General features: G+C 36.7%; 1 protein-coding gene across 1 annotated transcript; it reads left to right on the forward strand.

Moving 5' to 3' along the window:
• Window positions 1-3,255: 3,255 nt before the first annotated feature.
• LOC104515310 (tetratricopeptide repeat protein 8-like) lies at window positions 3,256-17,968 on the forward strand (the record flags this gene model as incomplete). Its single annotated transcript, XM_010159229.1, has 6 exons — window positions 3,256-3,534; window positions 7,796-7,825; window positions 12,123-12,243; window positions 16,618-16,681; window positions 16,842-17,001; window positions 17,879-17,968. Coding segments are annotated over exons 1-6 (744 nt in total), but the record flags the coding sequence as incomplete, so codon positions are not given.
• Between the last annotated feature and the right edge of the window lie 1,953 nt (window positions 17,969-19,921).

The raw sequence follows: 19,921 nt of genomic DNA on the forward strand, positions 1-19,921 counted from the left end.
TCGCGGAGTTTAAGGAAGAAAAGCAAAGACTGGAAATGCAGTCCGCTTGAGGATGTTTCTGTTGATTTTACACAGATGTTCAGGTACCACAGTTACTCTGTGGACTAAACCTCGTAAGGTTGAGACACACTTTTTAGCTCTGCTTGCGTACGAGCGTTGCCATGGGACAGAAGGCATTTCCATTTCTCTCCCTTTACTCGTTCTCCAGCTGTAAAGTCTGTTTAGTACCTGCATATTTTCTCAGCCTTCTGTAAGAAGGAAGGATTTGGGAATGTTCTGGATTGATATTTATGTGCATGTAAACATTTTTACTGCCACATTTGGAAAACAGTAATTGAGTGGACTTTATCTTCAAGTCTCTCAAAGCATCCTCTCATAGCTACATATTTTAAGAATCTTGAAAGCGGTCCTTTTTGTCACAAAGGGAAAGTCTTTAAAGAAAGCTGCACAGTCACACAATTGTATAAATGTAAAGCACAGTAATCGTTTAAACTGGTTTACGATAGATATTTAAGAGACGCTTATGTTTATGTTATATACTGTAAGGCACCAACAAGGAGCCATCGGTAGAAAAATTTTAAGCTGAGAAGACATTCCACGAAAATTGGTCCTAAACACTAAATGGGATCAAGTATTAGTCCTGTGCAAGTCCTGTATCATTTATGTGTATTTACATTATTGGGTCTTGATACATGTAATCTTTGCATATGGAAGGACAGCACTTGATTCATGATAGAAACTCTTGAGACAGTACAGATAACAGTAAATAAGAGTCGTAAAGTTCATAGTGCTTCTGTTGCTATTAATTTATATTTTTTTTAATTAGTAAAACGTTTTCCAATCTATGATCTCAACATGGAAAATACAAAGACAACTGCTTTTCTACTGTGTGCTGAAGCTCAGGTACAAAACTTTTGTTACACCTGACAACTTCAGACTTCTGCTGGGCTGATTCCAGTTCTACAGGGGAACTTATTGAAGATGTCTGCAGCTGACAGAAGTGGGGTAAGGGAGGTGCACAAGGCTGGGAAAAATATTTAGGAGGAAAATAACAAAACAGCCATGAGAAGATGTAGATCTCATTTGGTTTTCCTTCTTTCTTCCAAGTACTGATCACACATGCTGCAAACATTGAAGTATGTAAGTTAAATTGTTTTCTTAGCTAAAGCTACACATTCTCCTTAGAGAACCAGAACCTTACATATCAGCAATATGAGTTTTTCCAAATACTGTATATAGTTGGGACAAACAATTGATCACTTAATTTGATCTTTAAAATGATCACACCAGCCTATAAATTTAAACTTTTGTAAGAATGAAAGAGTAAAAACATTTTAGATAATTATGTTTTGAGAAACAGTGGAGGATGAGGATACGAATGGTGTCTGTACTACACCAAATCACAAGCTCTTAGAAGATGTCCTGTGTGAAACATCTGAATTTTAAGATAAAATTTTATCAGTGTTTTGAAAATACTTCCAGGTCATGGTTGCCTGCAAATGACTGAACTTTGACGTCAGTATGTTCATTTCAAACTATATTCCTGTTCACAGTTTTAAGTGAAAAAGCAGCATATTTCATCAGTAGCATATTTTAAACATTACCTGAAAGTTTAGAAGGAAGAGAAATGTCTGATTTCTGTAGGGGCAAACTTGAACTGTGGTTAGTTTGGCCCTTGCCCCATGTAATCTTCTTGATGAAACCTTATTAAGAGCTCTTTTTAAGCAGGAATTAATGACTTCTAAAAATATTTTAAAATATATCTACTTGAGCTTGGAAGATACCAGCCTTCCTCTTTAACATTTTAAAAGTGCGTGGAACGATGTTTGAGTCTTTCTCTGAAAAGAGGTTTCACAGAGCAGTGTTCAAGTAAAGCACATCAGAAGTGTGCAGACACCAGCAAGTGGATTTTACTCTATACAAGTACTTTATTTAAGTGGTGTAACATTTGCGACTTTGTAAAAAATAAAATAGTTGGGGGTGGTTATTAAGTGGCAGTTCAGCACGTTTCTTCCAAAGGATCGTGGAGTATACTGTACTTCAGGGTGTGTAATGTAATGGCTACACAGCTTGCTTCCATCATTCCTGTCTCAGTCCAGACAAAGAATGTGGCTCCTGGCAGGAGATGTAGCGTTTTTGACACCTGTTTATTTTGGTACAGCAGGTTGGAGAAACCAGAATATCAGTTAAATAACTTTCAAGAGTGCAGGTTGAACCAAACTCAAACCAACTCAACAGACAAAATCTTGAAATTTCTTCAAGTAAAACATTTTCTAATTACCTAGTTAAAATACAGCTTTAACATTGATGGCAGACCTAATGTGGAATGCCATTCCTCTTCTTCAGTCAACTGTGCTCATGATGGTTTAGATTTTACGCTTTTTATTGTACTCAACACAAAATCTTCATATTTGCTGGTTATCTGCCCACGTAACCCTGCATTTTACTATTCTGCTTCTCATTTGTAAAGCCTTGCATGTCTTTTCCCTAGCTATGTTGTTGCACTTCCAGCTCATTACTTTCTAACACTTGCTGCTTCCAGGTAGCAATCTGTCATGTTTGCCCTGCTAGACTTCAGGCAGAAAGTAAAGGAAATAGTAAAGTGCCTCAAGAATGTGTTTTATATGTAGTTGGAACCTTACAAATTGTTTTGAACTTACTTAATACAACGGAATGAAAAAGCAAATCATGTTTATGTATCACAGCATATATACTTTGCATTTAATAGAACTGTTATTTTTATAAAACCTTTGAAAGTTACTAAACTCCAAGGCTGAACACTGAGGTAAATAGAACTCAAATAAGTGACTTTCATCACTTAATTCTCCTGGCCTAATACTGTTTTACGTTATTCTGTTTTTATTCAAATGGTAGCGTTACCTGTTACATTGCTGTAGCTGAATACTAGAAAAGTGATCTAAGATTACTTTTTTTAAAAAAGTTAATTAAGGAACCAAGACTAGGCAGGTTGACTAATGATTCCTGAAGTCTGTGTTACTTTTGAACATGCTGTGTTAATGAAATCAGTAGTTCCTAAATATTTTGATCAGACTTTATTTCTGTCTTCTCCAGCCACCTACCAGAAAATGGTGCTGCCTCCCATGTGTGTGAATGACATTAGTGGTGTTTTAGTAAAGCCTGAAGTAATATCTAAAATTAAGTATGTATCATTTCTTGTATCTAACCCAATATGTGTTGTTTATTAAGCTTAAAAAACACATAGCAATTCTGAAGTAATTAATGGTCAGACCCTTAATGGGAGCACTTCTGCAAATCAGGCCCAAGCTATGTCATGTTGGGCACCAGGAAAGCAAACAGACAAATGACAACATTTATGGAAAGTTTGGATTAAGTGAGCTGCTGTGCAGCACAAGGGGATACTCAACTGCTGTAATCGCCGTGCCATCTGTTCTCATCCTCTTGTCCCATATTCTGCTAAGCGTGTGCAACCAGGGGAGGAAGGATCTTATCGGAATAGTAGCCTCGGTCACTGTTCAGGGATTCACTTCTTTGAAGAGCATGCATGAGGATATGGTATAAAGCATGACACAAGAGATGGCATCCCTGAAGGAGGTACTCGGGAATGAGAGAGTTAAACTGCGACTGTTACAGGACAGAACTTTTCAAGCTCAAGCAACTATCCTTCCCCTTCTAAGACATGTAATGTAACAGTAACTAAGTAGAGGAAGAGACTAAGAGTGCATAATCTGAGAGTGTTTTCATGCATGAGATGACCTTGCTTGTCTGAAAGCCTGTCCGTGTTTCCCAGCTGTCAGCTGGTCTGCTAAATGATAGCACCACTCCTGCTCCATTCCATCCACAACATGGTCACAAAACTATTGGCAGGTGAAATCAGCTCCTACAGTAGCCTTAGAAATAGGTATTTTTGCCAGTCACACTTATAAATGTAGTAAGAAATTTTCTTGACCAGTACATCCTGCTAAATCTCCTAATTTACCACTCCCTGTACATTATGTTAGTATTCAGAATATGTTTTCATCACTAGTATAATGATGCTAAAGAAATCCTTCTTTAAGAACATGGTAAAAGATGATTTGAAGGTTTCAAAAATAAGCTTACTGATGCACCAATTAATAGTTACATGTACATACATTTAGAAGCTATCTTAATTGGTGTAGAACTTTCTTTGAACTCTGACACCAGATGCGGTAGGCCCTAGGAGGTTTTAAGGTATGGTATTGACCTTTTAGCCAACTGGGAATGAATTCGGAATTTTCTTGTGTAGCAGTAGCAAATGCTATGCCATTGTAGACTTGAATCCTTAAAGAGCACTTCAGTGAAATCTAAACATTTTAAAACCAATGATGTTTTCCTGAAGAGTTCTTAATGAATAAGCTTTTATAATGAATAATAGCTTTTATGGAAAAATGACATACCTTTCTTCTGTAAAGGGCCCTGTTAATTTCTGCATTTAAAATGAATAAAATGTGCTGAATATTTTGATAGAATAATTAGCTGTTACTGAGTTAGCTTTTATGGAAAAATGACATACCTTTCTTCTGTAAAGGGCCCTGTTAATTTCTGCATTTAAGAATTAGGAATATAAATTTTATTGATGGAATTTACTTCTATGCTGACAATCTTAGATAAAAGCTATATTTTCTGTGGCTAGTATTTGGGCATGCAAGTGCATAAAGCACTGACGTTCAGTTTAATTATTTCCTTTTGTAAGCAGACAGTCATTGTCTTCTATGTTTGTAGTAATGGCATGACCTAGGGGAAATACAATCCAGGGCTGTCTCTGTTGATCATCCTGATTAGTTACCTAATCTGATTACTCTGCTTTGTGTTCCATATGTCAGATTCAAGGCAATAACCAGCACCGATGTATGAGGCCTGCTGTAGTTTAGCAATAAAAAAAAAAATTGCTTAATGTAATTAACAGACATAAAGGGGATGTCCTGCCTTTAACTTGATTAATGGTCTGCTATGAGGATTTGCTTTTGTTCATTTGTCCTGTCTTCTACCGCAGTTAACTTTCAGCTGCTTTTACTGGTTTTTGTAAGGTCATAAAAAAGTTATCACAGATATGTTTATGTATGTGGAACTTGATTTGAAAAAGCGTCTCCAACTAAAACCAGTTAGTGGTTCAAGAGACTGTAATTCTAAGTTTAAGCAAAAAAATTAGTGATACATACAGTGAAATCATTGTCCTGGGTAATATTTTTTTCTTTGTTTCTGCTCTTAATAATTTGAAGAGTATTCTCAGAATATACTTATTTTAATATTCTGCATGCATTGAATCATAGTCACCTGAAATTAGTTGTAGAATGAAGATTTATTAGAATAAAAGGTATGTAATCTTGTTTTCATTCTCTCTTCTGGGCTATAAGCATCAAAAGACTTAATTTTTCTAAATATTTTTGGTCTTCAAATAAACTGACTTTACACATTAACTTTAATTTTGAAATGCCCTGAGTGGATTTAGAGAACTGGGTTTAATCCTTCATTCATTGCTTTTACAATCTTATAAATTTCAAAGGAGCTTTATATGTGTAAATGAAGAATAAATTTGACCTTTTGTTTTGAGATACCAGCTTACAGGGCAATGCTATTTGTTAATCCTATCGAAAAAATCTTAATTTGGAATCTAGTTCCAGTGAATTACTTGCATGATTAGCAACTGCTGTATCCACCCTCATTAAAATGTATTAGATTTTAATGTTAGTTTTTGTTGTTCCAGACTTGTGTTTAATGGGAGGGTTCTGTCACCTGCTTCAGGGTTATTTAAAATCTTAAATGACTTCTTGTCAAAACCTGAAACAATATATTAGGATGTGTGAGCAATGCATACTGTGACCTGCCATTATGAGGGCAATGTTTTTAGTAAGTATTATTGGTCAAGCCTACTTTATTCCAAAATGATGAGGGATGTAACTTCTGAATTTTTTAGTAATCTGAATGCATAAGCAAATACATAAGCAAATTTTTTTAAATTTTTAATTATTTTAAAACTAATGAATATTGCCTAAAGTAGGATACACATCTGTAACATCAAGGAATTTTTGAGTTAGTGTTGACGTAATAATCCTTACCTTGTCCTCATTAGTTGGTGTAGCACATATGGTATGGAAGATCACCTACTGCTCTTAAACCATTTTCTAGTACACCATATGTGGTGTAACACATAGACACAATGAGATTAATCCCTGAATTAACATTTAGTTCCACAGAATACTTATAAACTCACACCAGTGAACAAGTTTGTGATTCCAAATATGACCCTTAAAAGGCCACAGAAATTTCAGTAAACTACAGAGGGAAGGTGCAAGAGCATTACCAGTTTTCCAGGTCCCTGCTGCCATGGAATTTACTGAGTAAAAAAGCTGAAGTTGAAAGAAGTGGACGATGTTACAGTATGGAGGCAAAGGGCGATCTTGACTGTGCCATTCTCTTGGCGAAACAGGAGCCAGCAGTGTGCCCTGGCTGCAGAGGAAGCTAACAGCACGCTGCTTCAGCTCGCGGGAGGCATTGCTGTCATCTCCTAGCAGCCCTCGAATGCATATGGGAAGGTTATCAAGAAGATCCCTCACAGTGGTGCACAGAAACAGTTGAAATTAAGGAGGTTTTGGCTTGCTGTAAGGAGCAACATTTCTCTGTAAGGACAGTGGTGCAGTGGAACAGGTTGCACAGGGGCACTGTGCAGTCTCCGTCCGTGGAAGTTTTCAGGACCCAGCTGGACAGAGCTCTAAGCAACCTCAGCTGACCTCATAGCTGACCTTGCTTTGATCAGGGCTCTGAACTAGAGACCTCGTAGAGTGCCTCTGTAGTCTGAATTACTCTAAGGTTCTACATTCAGTCTAATATAGCTGGTTAGCTGTGATAGATGTACACAAAGCCAGATATGTAAGAAATTTTCCATTGCCTCTAGGGAGCACAAATGGTATGACTCTACAAAAGAGTCATTTAGAGAAAGTAACATCTATCTCCCACCTTCCTTTTCTTCCCCCCTTAAAGCTAAGTAATAGGTTAGAGAGGAAAAATTCCTCCCCAGTCCTTGGAAGTGAGTAGCAGAAGCCCTGAAGGATAGTTTAAATATTATGGAAACATGATGATTACACAATAAATGATGATAAACCTACATTTCCTGTTGTTAGTGTTTACTCACTTTTACCTCAAGTTTTCAAGCAGATGCAAGTTCCTGCTTTTTGGCTTTTAGTAAACTTCATCTGGTGGTTTTCCTTTTGTTTATTGCATATAAGCCATTAGTTTGCTGTTTATTTCACTTACAGCATTACTGTCCAGAATACAATAAATCATTTCCATCATACAATTACAAAAAAACCCCTCAGTATGTATAGAAATTTCTTTTATGTACTTCAGTGATGTCAATGGGATCACCATCAGCAGTTAAAAATGGAGGAAGATGGATATTATTAACGAAGGCATTCTAAAGCCCATGGCCTAACAATCTGATTAACTTTTGAGAGGTTTGCTTTCTTGTCCCAAGTTTTTGTTCTTTTTTTTTAAAATGTACCATTTTTCAGTTTAATAGTTCCATGTTCTTAATATAAGATTTGGCAACCTGATCCAGTAGAAGCAAGAAAGCAACAGGTATCTGAAAAATGTACTTACTGCAAACCTGCTTTCGTTGCGTAAAACGTTGATTGTGTGTAAGCTGAGATAATGTAGTAAAATGCAAATTTGGACATATGCACCAGAGAGAACTTGTCTGTGCAAAATGAGGGGGTCACAGAGTATAACTCATTTTTTTTGTTGTTCTTTTTATTGTTTGTTATTTCTGTTCCTCAATTTCTATTTCCTCTCTTTTTAGGAGCCTGATGCTGAATACACTGTGTTTCAGGTAAAAGTCTTTTCATAAATAAAATCATTAGGAAGAATTTCTGATACACTGAATAATACTTGTTTTGTTGTTAAATCCTTAATGGCATAAATTTAGGGTTTTTTTTGTCATCGCTAAGGAGGGATATTTGATAAGGGGTATTTTAAATAGGCAGCTTTTATTTGATAGAAATTTATTTCTTGTGTGTATTTTCTATGGCCTTATTCAGCAACTTAGTAGCTTAGTGCCTTCTAATAGCTAAATTGAATCTGTTTTGAACTGAATGACCTTCATCTGCTGATGAGATTAGGAAGAAGCCAGTGTGTATTTCACAGGCACAACAATGTTTATGCTCTTAGGGCACCCTTTCACGTTTCATTTAATGGGGTGTAATGGTGGGCTGTTACCCCTGCCCATCCCGTTCCTACAGCTCATTCTCGCTGCCTACCTTGTGTACAGTCTGGTAGTCTTGAAGCTGCATGACGATGTGTAAGTGATGTAAGACTGAGAGTAATTGATGAGTTTTCACTCTGTCCACACTAGCAGTCGAATACTGCAGTGAGAATAGTAATGTGCGGGTGGTGGCATCATTTGGCTCCAGCCTACAGTCGGACGAGAGCAAATGCAATGTGAAATTGCATCTTTAAATACAGCTCAATAACATGTTTTACACATCTCCGATTACATTCCAATGAAGTCATGCAAGTTGTTTGCATACAAAACGGTTTCAGTGAAATACTGCCAGATATCTTCTTGGCTTTAAAGATGCTACTTCACGAGGGAGTTAATGCATTCTGGAATTTTCATTGTGTATGGAATAAAATTTATGATAATGGAAATTATTATTGGAGAATGAAACCTCTTAGAAATGTGCATTACCAGATTCAGAAAATACATTAAGATTTAGATTTTAAGTTTATCTGGTTTTAATTTGGTTTTTGGACTTTTTGGGAGCAAGAGGAAGATACTCGATTCAGTGACAAACCAGTTATCAGGAACCAAGTGAAAAAGGCTTTGTCACTTTTCTTGGAGTTCAGACTTCTTAAGAAATACTGTTACCATATTTCTGTACTGATGATACCTAAGATATTGCTTCCCTTTTTAATTACTGTAGTTATTGTAAAGTTCTGATTATGAGTTAAGCAAGCTCAGTCTGTTATTGTATTGGGAATACGTGGGTTGTCTGAAATGAGCCATCTCTTTCTTGTTTTAAGTGCCCATTCCATAAAAATGCAAGTCTTTTTCATAAATGCCAGACGTGTTGCTTGTCACAAAACAGAATTATCGATCCTGCAAAGAGAGAGCAGATAATATAAATTGAATCTGAGGCAACAGTTTGAATGGACAAACTTGTGCTAAGTTGAGGTGTAAATAATAGTCATATCACAGAATCGTAGAATGGTTTGGGTTGAAGGGACCTTTAAGATCATCAAGTTCCAGCACCTCTGCCATGGGCAGGGCATGTCATGTGGTTACTCAGAGATGTGTGCATTTATTTTTATGTCTTTTTGTGATTATAAGTGAGCCTTCTACTCACTGTTGGCAGTGTGATTCTTCCAGTTTTGTGCTGCTCCTACTCATTTTAATTGAAGTTTTTCAGCTGAAGTTCTTCTGCATTAGTTTAGGATGAAACCCTTCACAAGTTTTCATTGAGTGAAAAATCTGTGCATTGTACTATAGTAAATTACTAGAACTCTCTACTTTCTTATGAACAGAATTGTTGAAATTTTTCTGGCTAACTAAGAACTGCAACACAGAAAGGATGCTTCACACAAGGACAATGTAGCTATAGGAAATACCAGGAGTACTGATTCTTTATAGAACGTCAGTAAAGTTGGAATTACTGACCTGTTAAGACACCTTTATTTTATGAATTAAAAACATCAAAATTTGTTGAGAAGGGTCTGTTTTAACAGAGAAATGTACATCTCAGGTTTTCTTTTAAAAAATAAGACAATAGCCCTATGTCGTAGTTCTAATAAAGTCCTATGTGACTTTTTATGAATAAGTAGCAAAATTTTTTATAAAATGGATGTCAGAAATCTTATTTTTCAAATCCATTTGAAAAAAATATTTTTTTCCTACGTCTCCCTTTGTGTGTCATTATACATTTCTAATTCTCTTTCCCGTGCTTTGATTTTTCAGATATTCAGCATAACTGTGCATGCATAGAAATGATACTTTTGGTTTTGTTTTGGGTCTTGTAAGAAGTTGTTAGGTATTTTGAATTGTCTTCTTGTCTCCCAAGGTAAAGGTCATCTTTCTATTGTTTAAGTAATGAATTTGATATTTTTCTCTCGCTGTTTTGATCAGAAGTCCTGTAAGGCAGTACTCTAATCTACAGACTGATGGTTAATTAAGGAATAACATGTGATATTTTAAGTTTTTGTTGGCTGTGGAGCTTCAGACTAGGAGCGTAAGACTGGAAGAGCAGCCTAAGGAATCTATTTTTTATTTTTTATGACAGATACTTGTCCAGTAATGACAAAGAGACATGTTGCTTTTAAAAACACATTATCTCATGTTTGTTATTGGAGAAAATGATGTGATATATCACAGTGATATAGTTATGTCTTTGTTAATAACTGGCCCCCAGTTTTAGCAAGTAGTGCAGAGAAGTTCCTACTTTCAGCTCCCAGGAAAAGGTCATTGCTCTGGGCAGCTTTTCCTATCTCTATTAGGAAATTAGCCTGTGTTTGACTACACTGAGAGTTCTAATATCCGCATATTCCCAATATAGACATGGTTATGTTGATTTCATACATGTCTGAAAAAAGCGGAGGATCATCAAGGTGTTAAAAATTCAACAAACGAAATACTTCTGTAGTAATGAAAAACAGTTAAGGGTGTTGAACATCTAACTGAAAGTCTTAGTGCTAATTAAAGGTTGTCACCCTACTACATAAGAAGAAATTAAAAGATAATAAAGCAGATCTGGATTATGCCTGTCTGGCCTAGATTCAGATCATGCTGCCCTGTTCCTTTCTCTTCATACTTAAACAAAGGTTTCTAATTGTGGTTGAGCTGGCTTGCTAAATCCCTCCTTCTGCTTGGAAGAAAGCACTTCTTTTTTTAAAAGGGGAGTTAAGTATTTCTACATTTTTAGATGCACTTTCTTTTGGATAGGCAGTTATAAAGTTGCATAGAAATATGGGGGAAGTGTAGAGGAAGGCATGCTCTGAGACATGATGAATGAGAAGTGTCCTATTAAATGATGACTTAAATAATTGAATAAACCTGAGGTCCAGATCTTATCCTACTTCTTATTTAAAGAACGAATGTTTCCATGTGTTTGACCTTTAGTTCTATTAAGGTAGCATCAATCTGTTTCTAGTTTGAAATGCCTCCTTAGCAAATAGTAAACATGCTTTCCCACCGGACTCCTGTACCTGCTGCCAAAAAGAAACAAACCTAATTGTTTTGGCAGTGATTTTTAGTTTGGAAAATTTATGATGATCTGTTCAGTATCTGAAGGAAGATCAGGGATTGGTGTTGTGGCTCCCTTTATCATGCCAGCTCTATGAGTACATTGGAGGCATATTAAGTTATCAAAGTGGTTGGATCTGCGCTCATTTTGTTGGTACTTCTATATAACCATCACTGGATTTTCTTTTCCCTATTGATGTGGTATCTACCAAAAGCTTGTCATATATCCATGCTACTCATACAATCCTCCAAGACATTTAATGTAGTAATTTTTTCAGTTCAATAACAAGTACTCCAAATATCTTACAATCTGAGATGATTAATCTGTACATTTACACATTTTTTACAACTGATGCTTTGATCAAAGGAGATTTAGATGATCTTTCTGAAGACTGTCACTTGCGGATAGTGATGTACTGTATCTCTAGCTGCTGGTTAAAAGATTTTCCTTCTTTCTCTACAGAAGCCTGGGAATGGCATTACTTTGTATTACAGTGGTTTACTGTAATAAACCTTCTTCTCCCATCCCCATTTGAATAAAGTGTCTGTCAGTGGTGGGGTTTGAGTGGCACTGGTAGCCAGGGATTTCTTCAAAAGCCCAAGAGAGTTGCCTGTGACTCGTCATAACTTTTCATGAGGCATGAAATTCTGTCCTGCAAACTTAATGACTATAGCTGTTCCACTCCAAAAGAGTTGTCTTGGTCCCCTTTCTACCTCCATCAGGCAGCTGATGGGTATATCCAGCTGTTTGTGTCAGTACCTTACTCAAGCCTATTAAAACTGTGAAGGGAATAATAATTAAAAAAAAAAAGGGGGTGGGGGGGAAATTCCTGATCTGATTATTTATTTGGTGTCTTGAAGATATTTTACTTTTTACTTTATCCTTATTCAGGCTGCCTGGAGCCTAAAAACACGAGCTTTGACAGAAATGGTGTACGTGGACGAAATCGATATGGATCAAGAAGGAATCGCAGAGATGATGCTAGATGAAAACGCCATTGCTCAAGTCGCAAGTAAGAATGACATTCACTTAAATATGTTGAAGCAACGAGAGCTCTTTTGGTCAGCTGTTACCTAGCATAAAATAGTACATACTGAGGTGACCTGATATGGCTTTTAGCTGTTGCTACAAGAAGAGGTTTAGATTGTTTTATGGTTGGATGGCAGTGTTGAGATACACTACATGATCGTGATGTAGTGCTTAGGTCTGTCAGATGGGGATTCAGACAAATGGTGTTTTGTCAGCTTTTTCTCTATGTGTCTGTACTCACTAGCTCTTTTCCATAAGTGCATTGCTTTTCTTTACTCTTTTCTGTTTCTTTAGGCACGGTGGGAAACTAGAGAAAAATATATGCCCTTGGTGTACTGTGAATCTCATCCATATGCCTGTATGGTGGGCAACAGTCTGGCCAAATCTGACATCACCTTTTTGTATCGTTTCCCACAAACATTTTCTGAACTGATTTTCTCTACTTTTTCCTCTCTTCCTTCCCAGGGCAGTTGTGCCCTGTCATTGTTTCTTGTATGCAGCTCTTCAGCTCCCTTTCAAGTGGGCAGTTATTAGTAGTCTTCCACTACTTTTTGGCATTATTTCTATTTTTATGTTTCTTTAGCAGAGTCCACATGGGGATTTTTATGTATCTTATTAGAAATGGCTCTCAACCACCTACCGTGTCGGAATTAAAGGGAAGAACTGGATGTAGGCCAGACTAATATTTGAAGCATTAAAAGCTTTTCTCATCTGGATAGAAGTAGTCAGTTGTCAGGTGACATTAAACAGTCAAGCAGTACTCAAGTTGTGTTTATACATTGTGGTAATCTAATTACATGTACCGGTATTAAAACAGCCTCATAGTATAAATTAGACTTTTATTGATTTTATGCCCCCTGTAGTAGAGATCGTCTGCCAAAAAAAAAATCATTTGATGAATATTATTGAGAGATAAGGCATTCTGGAAAAATACATTCATACTATATTTAAACTGGAAAAAGGTGACTTTCTGGATACTATGTCACAGAATTCAAAGCCAAAGAAAATCACTATGATAGTAAAGCCTGCACTCCTGGATCATTGAGATAAGATTCTGCTATTCCTGCTTCAAATCCACTACATGTGCCTAAGCTAGTATATAGTTTTTCAGAAAGTATAAGAACTTTACAGAGAGAAATAGCCCCCTGCAGTATTCAGTAAATTAAAAATTTGCTAGCTTTTATCAGTGTCTGCCATATCTTTAGTGGGAATTATCAACTATACCTCCAGCTGTTGCTTCTTTGTGTATATTTTATGCTTGATACAAAGTCTTTATTTTCAAAGTTATATTTCCGAAGTAGTTAAAACTGTCATTAAGTCATGGAGTGATCTTTTGTTTGATAAGCTATACAATCTTCTCATTCTGAGGTATATCTTTTAAATTTTGAATTGAGTTTTGAAACTCTCTTTTTAACCCTTTCCAATTAATCTGCATGCTTTTTCAGTTGTAGTCATCAAATCAGACAGGAGTCCACTAACAGAAAATGATTTCTTATTCTACAGCTTGATTCTACTTTCATTATACATCTGAAGTGGTTTTTTTGTTACACTTTTATATAAAAGATAAGCACAGATGTCACTAGGGAGGGTGCAAAGAGGATGGAGCCAGTCTTTTCAGTGATGCCCAGTGACAGGACCAGAGGCAAAAAGCACAAACTGAAACACAGGAGGTTGCCTCTGAACATCAGGAAACACTTTTTTAACGTGCGGGTGACTGAGCACTGGCACAGGCTGCCAATGGTGGTGGTGGAGTCTCCCTCCTTGGGGTTATTCAGAAACTGTGTAGACAAGGTCCTGGACAACTGGCTTTAGGTGGCCCTGCTTGAACCTGGTTGGACCAGATGACAACCAGTGGTCCCTTCCAACCTCAACCATTCTGTGATTGTGTGATCATTCCCACTTTTACATATGATTTAATAAAAATGGGCACTTGCGGATTGTGGGCTTTTTCTTTTGCTGTTAAAGTGTGTGTGCCATTGTTGGTCTCGACTCAGGATCTTCCAGGTTATCCTCCCCCATTATAATTATAGCTGATAAAGTGAAAAATGTGTTGTCATACCTCCCATATTACAACTGGTATTGTCTGTACTCTGCTTACTAAGAAGTTCAAATCTTTTTGCGTCAGTTACACATCCATTCCAATGTTGCATCTGTTGTTATCTTAGTTTCCAGATTAAACTGTTTTAATGATTTTTCTCTCAGTCTTGCATTATTAAGTAATTACTAAATTCTATTGGGGCCGTTGGAAACAATTACTTTCCTGTGGTTCCTCTTCACCCATATATAATGAAGTCTGTTTTCCACCAGTTTTTATTTTTTTTATAATTTTGCTGTGTTAATTTTCCATCAGTCTTGTTTATTAATAGAAATTATAGAATCATTTTAGAGAAAATTCCCAGTATGTTACCTTTGGACTCTTCAACACCATCAATTTTATCAGCTAAGGTTGTAATCTTGTTTAAAAGTGTTACCTTGGCAACATATTTTTCAGTAACTCAGACTAATTGGCATTATGGATAATCACAGCTATTTCATTAACTAGGGAGTTAAAGGAGTCATCTGCAGTTGTCACTAATTGCTGAAATTACGGTCTTAAACTCAGTTGCTGTTGGTGGCCACATGCACTGCTGTGGACTCGATGCCTATTCATAGCGAGTTCAGTAAAGACTTGAGTTGCCTGGGGCGAGATCAAAGGAGCTAAATCCTGTAAGCATCCTCTCAGTACAACAAAACCACAAAACAATTGTAGCTGGTAAAAAAACATGTCTGGAAAAGGGATTTTAATGCCATACCTGTTTTATATTATTACAATAGTTAAAAAAAGAAAAAAGACTCAAAGTGGAAGACTAGTTGTGAGATTGTCTCCTAGGCTGAAAAGTTGAAAGCCACTTTCTCCATTTGTCAGAGGAGTGCCCTGGTTACAATGTTAGAAACTCTGCTGGTTGGACTGTTCACACCTTCTCTTGTGGAGTATAAGATTCACAGGTCTATAAAGAGGAATTAAGCAACGGAGATCCCAAGTGTGGCCAGCCAAAAGAGAGAGAATCCTGAGTTTTGGTCCTTATTTTAACATCACATATATTTAGTTGGTTTTACCAAGGACATCATGGTTAATACCCTTTCTTGTATTATTTAACTTTAAATACAACTGTAGCCAGATGGCTACTATAATATTGGAGTCAGAGGTGCTTGGTCTCAGCATGGATTAAAAAACTAGAAGGTATTTAGATTGAATTAGAAGATTTGGACAAGTCTACTAAACTTGCTTGAACAATGGACTGGTAGTATCTCGGAGGTGATTACAGCTTGAGGGCAGGAGAGAGAAGACTGAAAGAAGTGCAAACTTGGGGTTTATCTTGGGGGAAAGAAAGAAGGAAGTTATCTACCTGTCAGTTTAACCTCAGTTCTTGGAAACATTTGGAATAAAAGCAGTTCATAAGTATCTAGAAAATAAGTAGATGAATAACAGTGATTTGTCAAGAACTGACTGTCAATTTGAATCTCATTTCTTTCTGTACATAGTAGCAAGCAGTAAACAGACCAGAAGGTATAAATGTCATATCTTGCTTTTAACCAATTTTTTAACACCATCTCTTAGGCAGTCACTTAGGAGGTTAGAAAAACTGACTGTAATCAAATGTCAGTGAAGCTGATGGAAAATCTACATGCAGGAACTAATAATTCATAATGATCCACTGCCAAAACAGAACTATGTGAAAAGGGGGACCCTTTGTCTGTTCACCTGGGTTCAAGTCAATTCAGTATTTTCACTGAAGACCTTTGGATATGGATGAGTTTGAGCGTTACTGTGTCCTAAACTGTGTGTGTGTGGGTCCTACATGGGTCTAATGACATGAGATATCATTTTCCATCTGCGCTGTAGCTGAAGGTTTTGGTTTACTTACTCAAGACTGGGTGCTATTTTAGTCCCAGATAGAAAATATACCATTTCAAATTAGCATGATCTCATTGTTCCAGTAACCTTTCTTACTTCAGTGCTGTCTGTTGCTCCTAAGATGTTCCTGAGAATTGTTGTGTGTTAACTCCGGCAGGCAGCTAAGCCCCACACAGCTGCTCACTCACTCCCCCGAAGTGGGATGGGGGGGGAGCATGGGAAGGGTAAAAGTGAGAAACCCATGTTCATTGTGGCAGGTTTCTTGCAATAGTCTGACAATTTACCAGCAGTACAATGCAATATTTGGGGGATTTTGTCTTCTTTCTCTAGTGCTATGGCCTCTCAATTTGAACAAAGAAACTTCCAGTTTATTCTAAGACACAATCTTTTTTTTTTTTTTTAAGTCTCCTGGACAGGGTTGTAGTATCTCTATGTGAAGTGAGAAATGCTCTTATTTTGTAGGACCAGGAACATCTTTGAAACTCCCTGGAACTAGCCAAGGTGGAGGCCCCAGCCCAGCTGTTAGGTATGTGATTGTTTATTTTTTAAAAATGTAACTACTTACAAATGAGCAAATCCCTAAATTTAACTTTTGAAAAAGAAATGCTTAAGATATAAGTGTTAAAATTCTCTATCAACAAATACCAGTCAAAATAAGGAAAATGTGCTGTGCTTAACATCTTCAGGCCAGTAACTCAATCAGGAAGACCTATTACAGGATTTGTGAGACCCAGCACGCAGAGTGGACGGCCAAGTACTATGGAGCAGGCTATAAGAACGCCTCGAACAGCTCTCACAGCTCGCCCAATTACTAGTGCTTCTGGGAGATATGGCAGGCTAGGAACGGTAGGTAGTTTGACTCTTCTCAGAATGATGGCTTTCTTGGTCATAGTATCTCGTACAGTAACACTGTAGTTGACTTAAAAGCTGCATCTAAACTCAAATTTGGAGGAGGTGAGCATTTTTAATTTTTTGTTCCAATTGTTTTCAAAGTAAAGTTTGAAAATGTTATGTCTTGTTAATTTGCTAGCCTGTTTATATAACAAATGTACATAAATTCACAAGTTCAAAATATTTCACATAACTTCCAAATTCACAGGTTCTTTGAGAGTCATTTTTATTCACTGGAGGTCATGAAAAGACCAGGACCTGATTTCACCATAAATACATTGAAATCTCCCAATTTTTCGATTTACTACAAAACAGTTACTAAACTCTCAGTGTCTGTCACTTAAGAAAATAAGGAAAATAACACTATACTAGTTCTACCCTGTTCTATTGGCAAAATTAATCAATGGCAAGTGGCATGAATATGTAATACAGATTAACAGCACATTAATGGCAAAACGTGATATCTTCTCACTATTGAAGATATGAACTGATCTTCCTAAATCTTTCTTGAAGATTTTTTTTATGTATCACAACTATCTTCAGTCCATCTAAGTTAGTCCAAGCTGCATGCTTAGGCACATTATAGAAATAGTGGAGAGAGGGAAGAAAAACGTAGTTCATCTCTTACAGGAACTGTATGGGAGTAGGACAAAATGCCTGTCTTTCAGTCAAGATGAAATTGAGTAAGAAATCTGTACTGTGGAGTAGAGCAATGCATCTGCAAATGCTTTGTTTGGTTTTGGGGTTTTTTTTGTATACTACTAATATTTTGAAAATTTTCAGGAAAACTGTAGAGGATCTTCCCACTTAAAAACTTCTTTTTCCCCTTCAGGCTTCAATGATAACAAATCCAGATGGCCCTTTCATAAATCTGTCTCGACTGAATTTAGCAAAATATGCTCAAAAACCCAAACTGGCAAAGGTATGTAACTATTTTGGTTAATGTGATATCTTTTTCTTATTTTCTGCCATCGTTCTAATGTAACTGCACATGGGATTGGGGATACACCAATGAACTGTGTTGTAGGTGTAAAGTTCAGAAAAACAGTGTGTTACTTACATTGGTAAATAACTCAAACTGTGCATGTAGGAATGATTAAGGGCAACTAAAAAAAACGGCCAGGAGGAAAAAAAAAAAAAGAGCAAGAATCCTCCTTAGTGTCCAATAAGGCAGTTCTGTGTACAAATAGGTGGCAATCCTGACCTAAAAATCCCGGTTTGGATTTTTCCCTTTGATTTTTATGGCATGAATTAACATTTTTAATGTAAAAATATTTCATCTTTTTGTTCAGAATTCTTCTTAATTTTAAGTTAAGATCTTATGATTGGCAGTCATTGAAACTGAGACTGTCTGCCAATAGAACAGGTTTATCCAGGTTATCTGCCCAGTTTATGGATTTTAACTCAGAGTGGCAGGGACCTAAAAGTTGTATAATGATCTGTCACTCTGTGGCCTTTCAGTTGTATCTATCCCCAACACAACCAGTTAGTTGTATAGATGAAGATGTGTTCTGTGCATACTTTGTTCACAAAAAACAGCTGTTGGGCTGAGACCAACAACTCATTTTGCACAAGGGATCAACGGACTCTCAGACACACTCTCAGGAGCTATATTTGGCTAGCAGCCTAGAATTGAAAACACTGTTTTGAGAAACACAGTGGTGAACACTGGTAGAAGACTAGCAGTACCAAATCATCTGCTGGTGGAAATTAGCTCCTCCAGTCCAAAACTTCAGTTAGACTTTTTCATAAATGCTTAGCAAATTCCTTTGCTTTTTAAAACCTGATCTAGGCTGATGAAGAGCACTGCTCTTCAATGGGGTTTTCAAAGGAAATAAATATAATGTGATGGCAGGGTGTTCTTCACTCGCCCCTTACATCTCTGTCTCTTGGCCTCTTAACCAAACTAGGCAGGAGAATAAATCTCAAATATAGTAAGTTCTAGTCTGGTGACATAATGAAGAACTTCCTAACTATCATCTGAGGGCAGCTACAAGTCAGTCCTGAAAAAAAGGCAAGGTTTTTTTTGTCCACTTATGTCCTTGTCAGGAATCAGCCAGCACATACATTATTCTAAATCCATCACGATCTGTAAAATAAGGAGAATGTAAGAAACCTGGGAAGGATTAAAAAACGCAGTACACAACCTCAAGAAACTAGGCTTAGTTCTTCTGCTTGAAGACAGCTAGCTTTGAATTGTGTTTGGTAATTCTACATACTATTTAAATAGATAGGTTAGCTTTCAGATGAAATATTTATTCTCAGGAATGAGAAACATCTATTTTTAACAATTTTTTTTAAATTTGCATTTTCTAGGACAACAGGGTCGTTCTGTCTTCCTTCAGTTCTGTATGAAAAGAAGCTTAAGCCAAAAAAATGTAAAGCAACAGTCACAGAAACATCCATAGGCAGCAAGTGTACTTGTCAGTATTATGAAACTAATACATTATGACATTAACATTTCACGCAGAATGTAAGATCTAAGTTTAAATTTGGAGCTACATGGATTTATAACATTTTTTTTAAACAAGACAGCATTAAAGCTAAAGCCAAAGCAGGAGGTGAGGCTGCAGATTGCACTCTGTTAAGTATCATCGATCAAAGTTTTAAAACTCTTTGAGCTGTCACCTCTCCCAGGTGCAAAATGATGATAAATCTTGCAACTATTAACTTCAAATAATTGGCCCATGTATTCATGTTGTTATATACTCCTCCTATGTACTTCTTCCTCGTGTGGTTTTAAAGCATACTCATCACATCTTTTTTTAAGTTAGATCATCTCTCTTTTCACTGCTTGGCTAGGTCTTCCAATGTTTTGAAGTATACAGGAGTGTGGCTTCTCTCTGGCTAATATCAGCCATGTTAAGGACCATGC

This window comes from Eurypyga helias, unplaced genomic scaffold (assembly GCF_000690775.1).
Source record: "Eurypyga helias isolate BGI_N326 unplaced genomic scaffold, ASM69077v1 scaffold11239, whole genome shotgun sequence".
In the NCBI taxonomy this organism is placed as follows: domain Eukaryota; kingdom Metazoa; phylum Chordata; class Aves; order Eurypygiformes; family Eurypygidae; genus Eurypyga; species Eurypyga helias.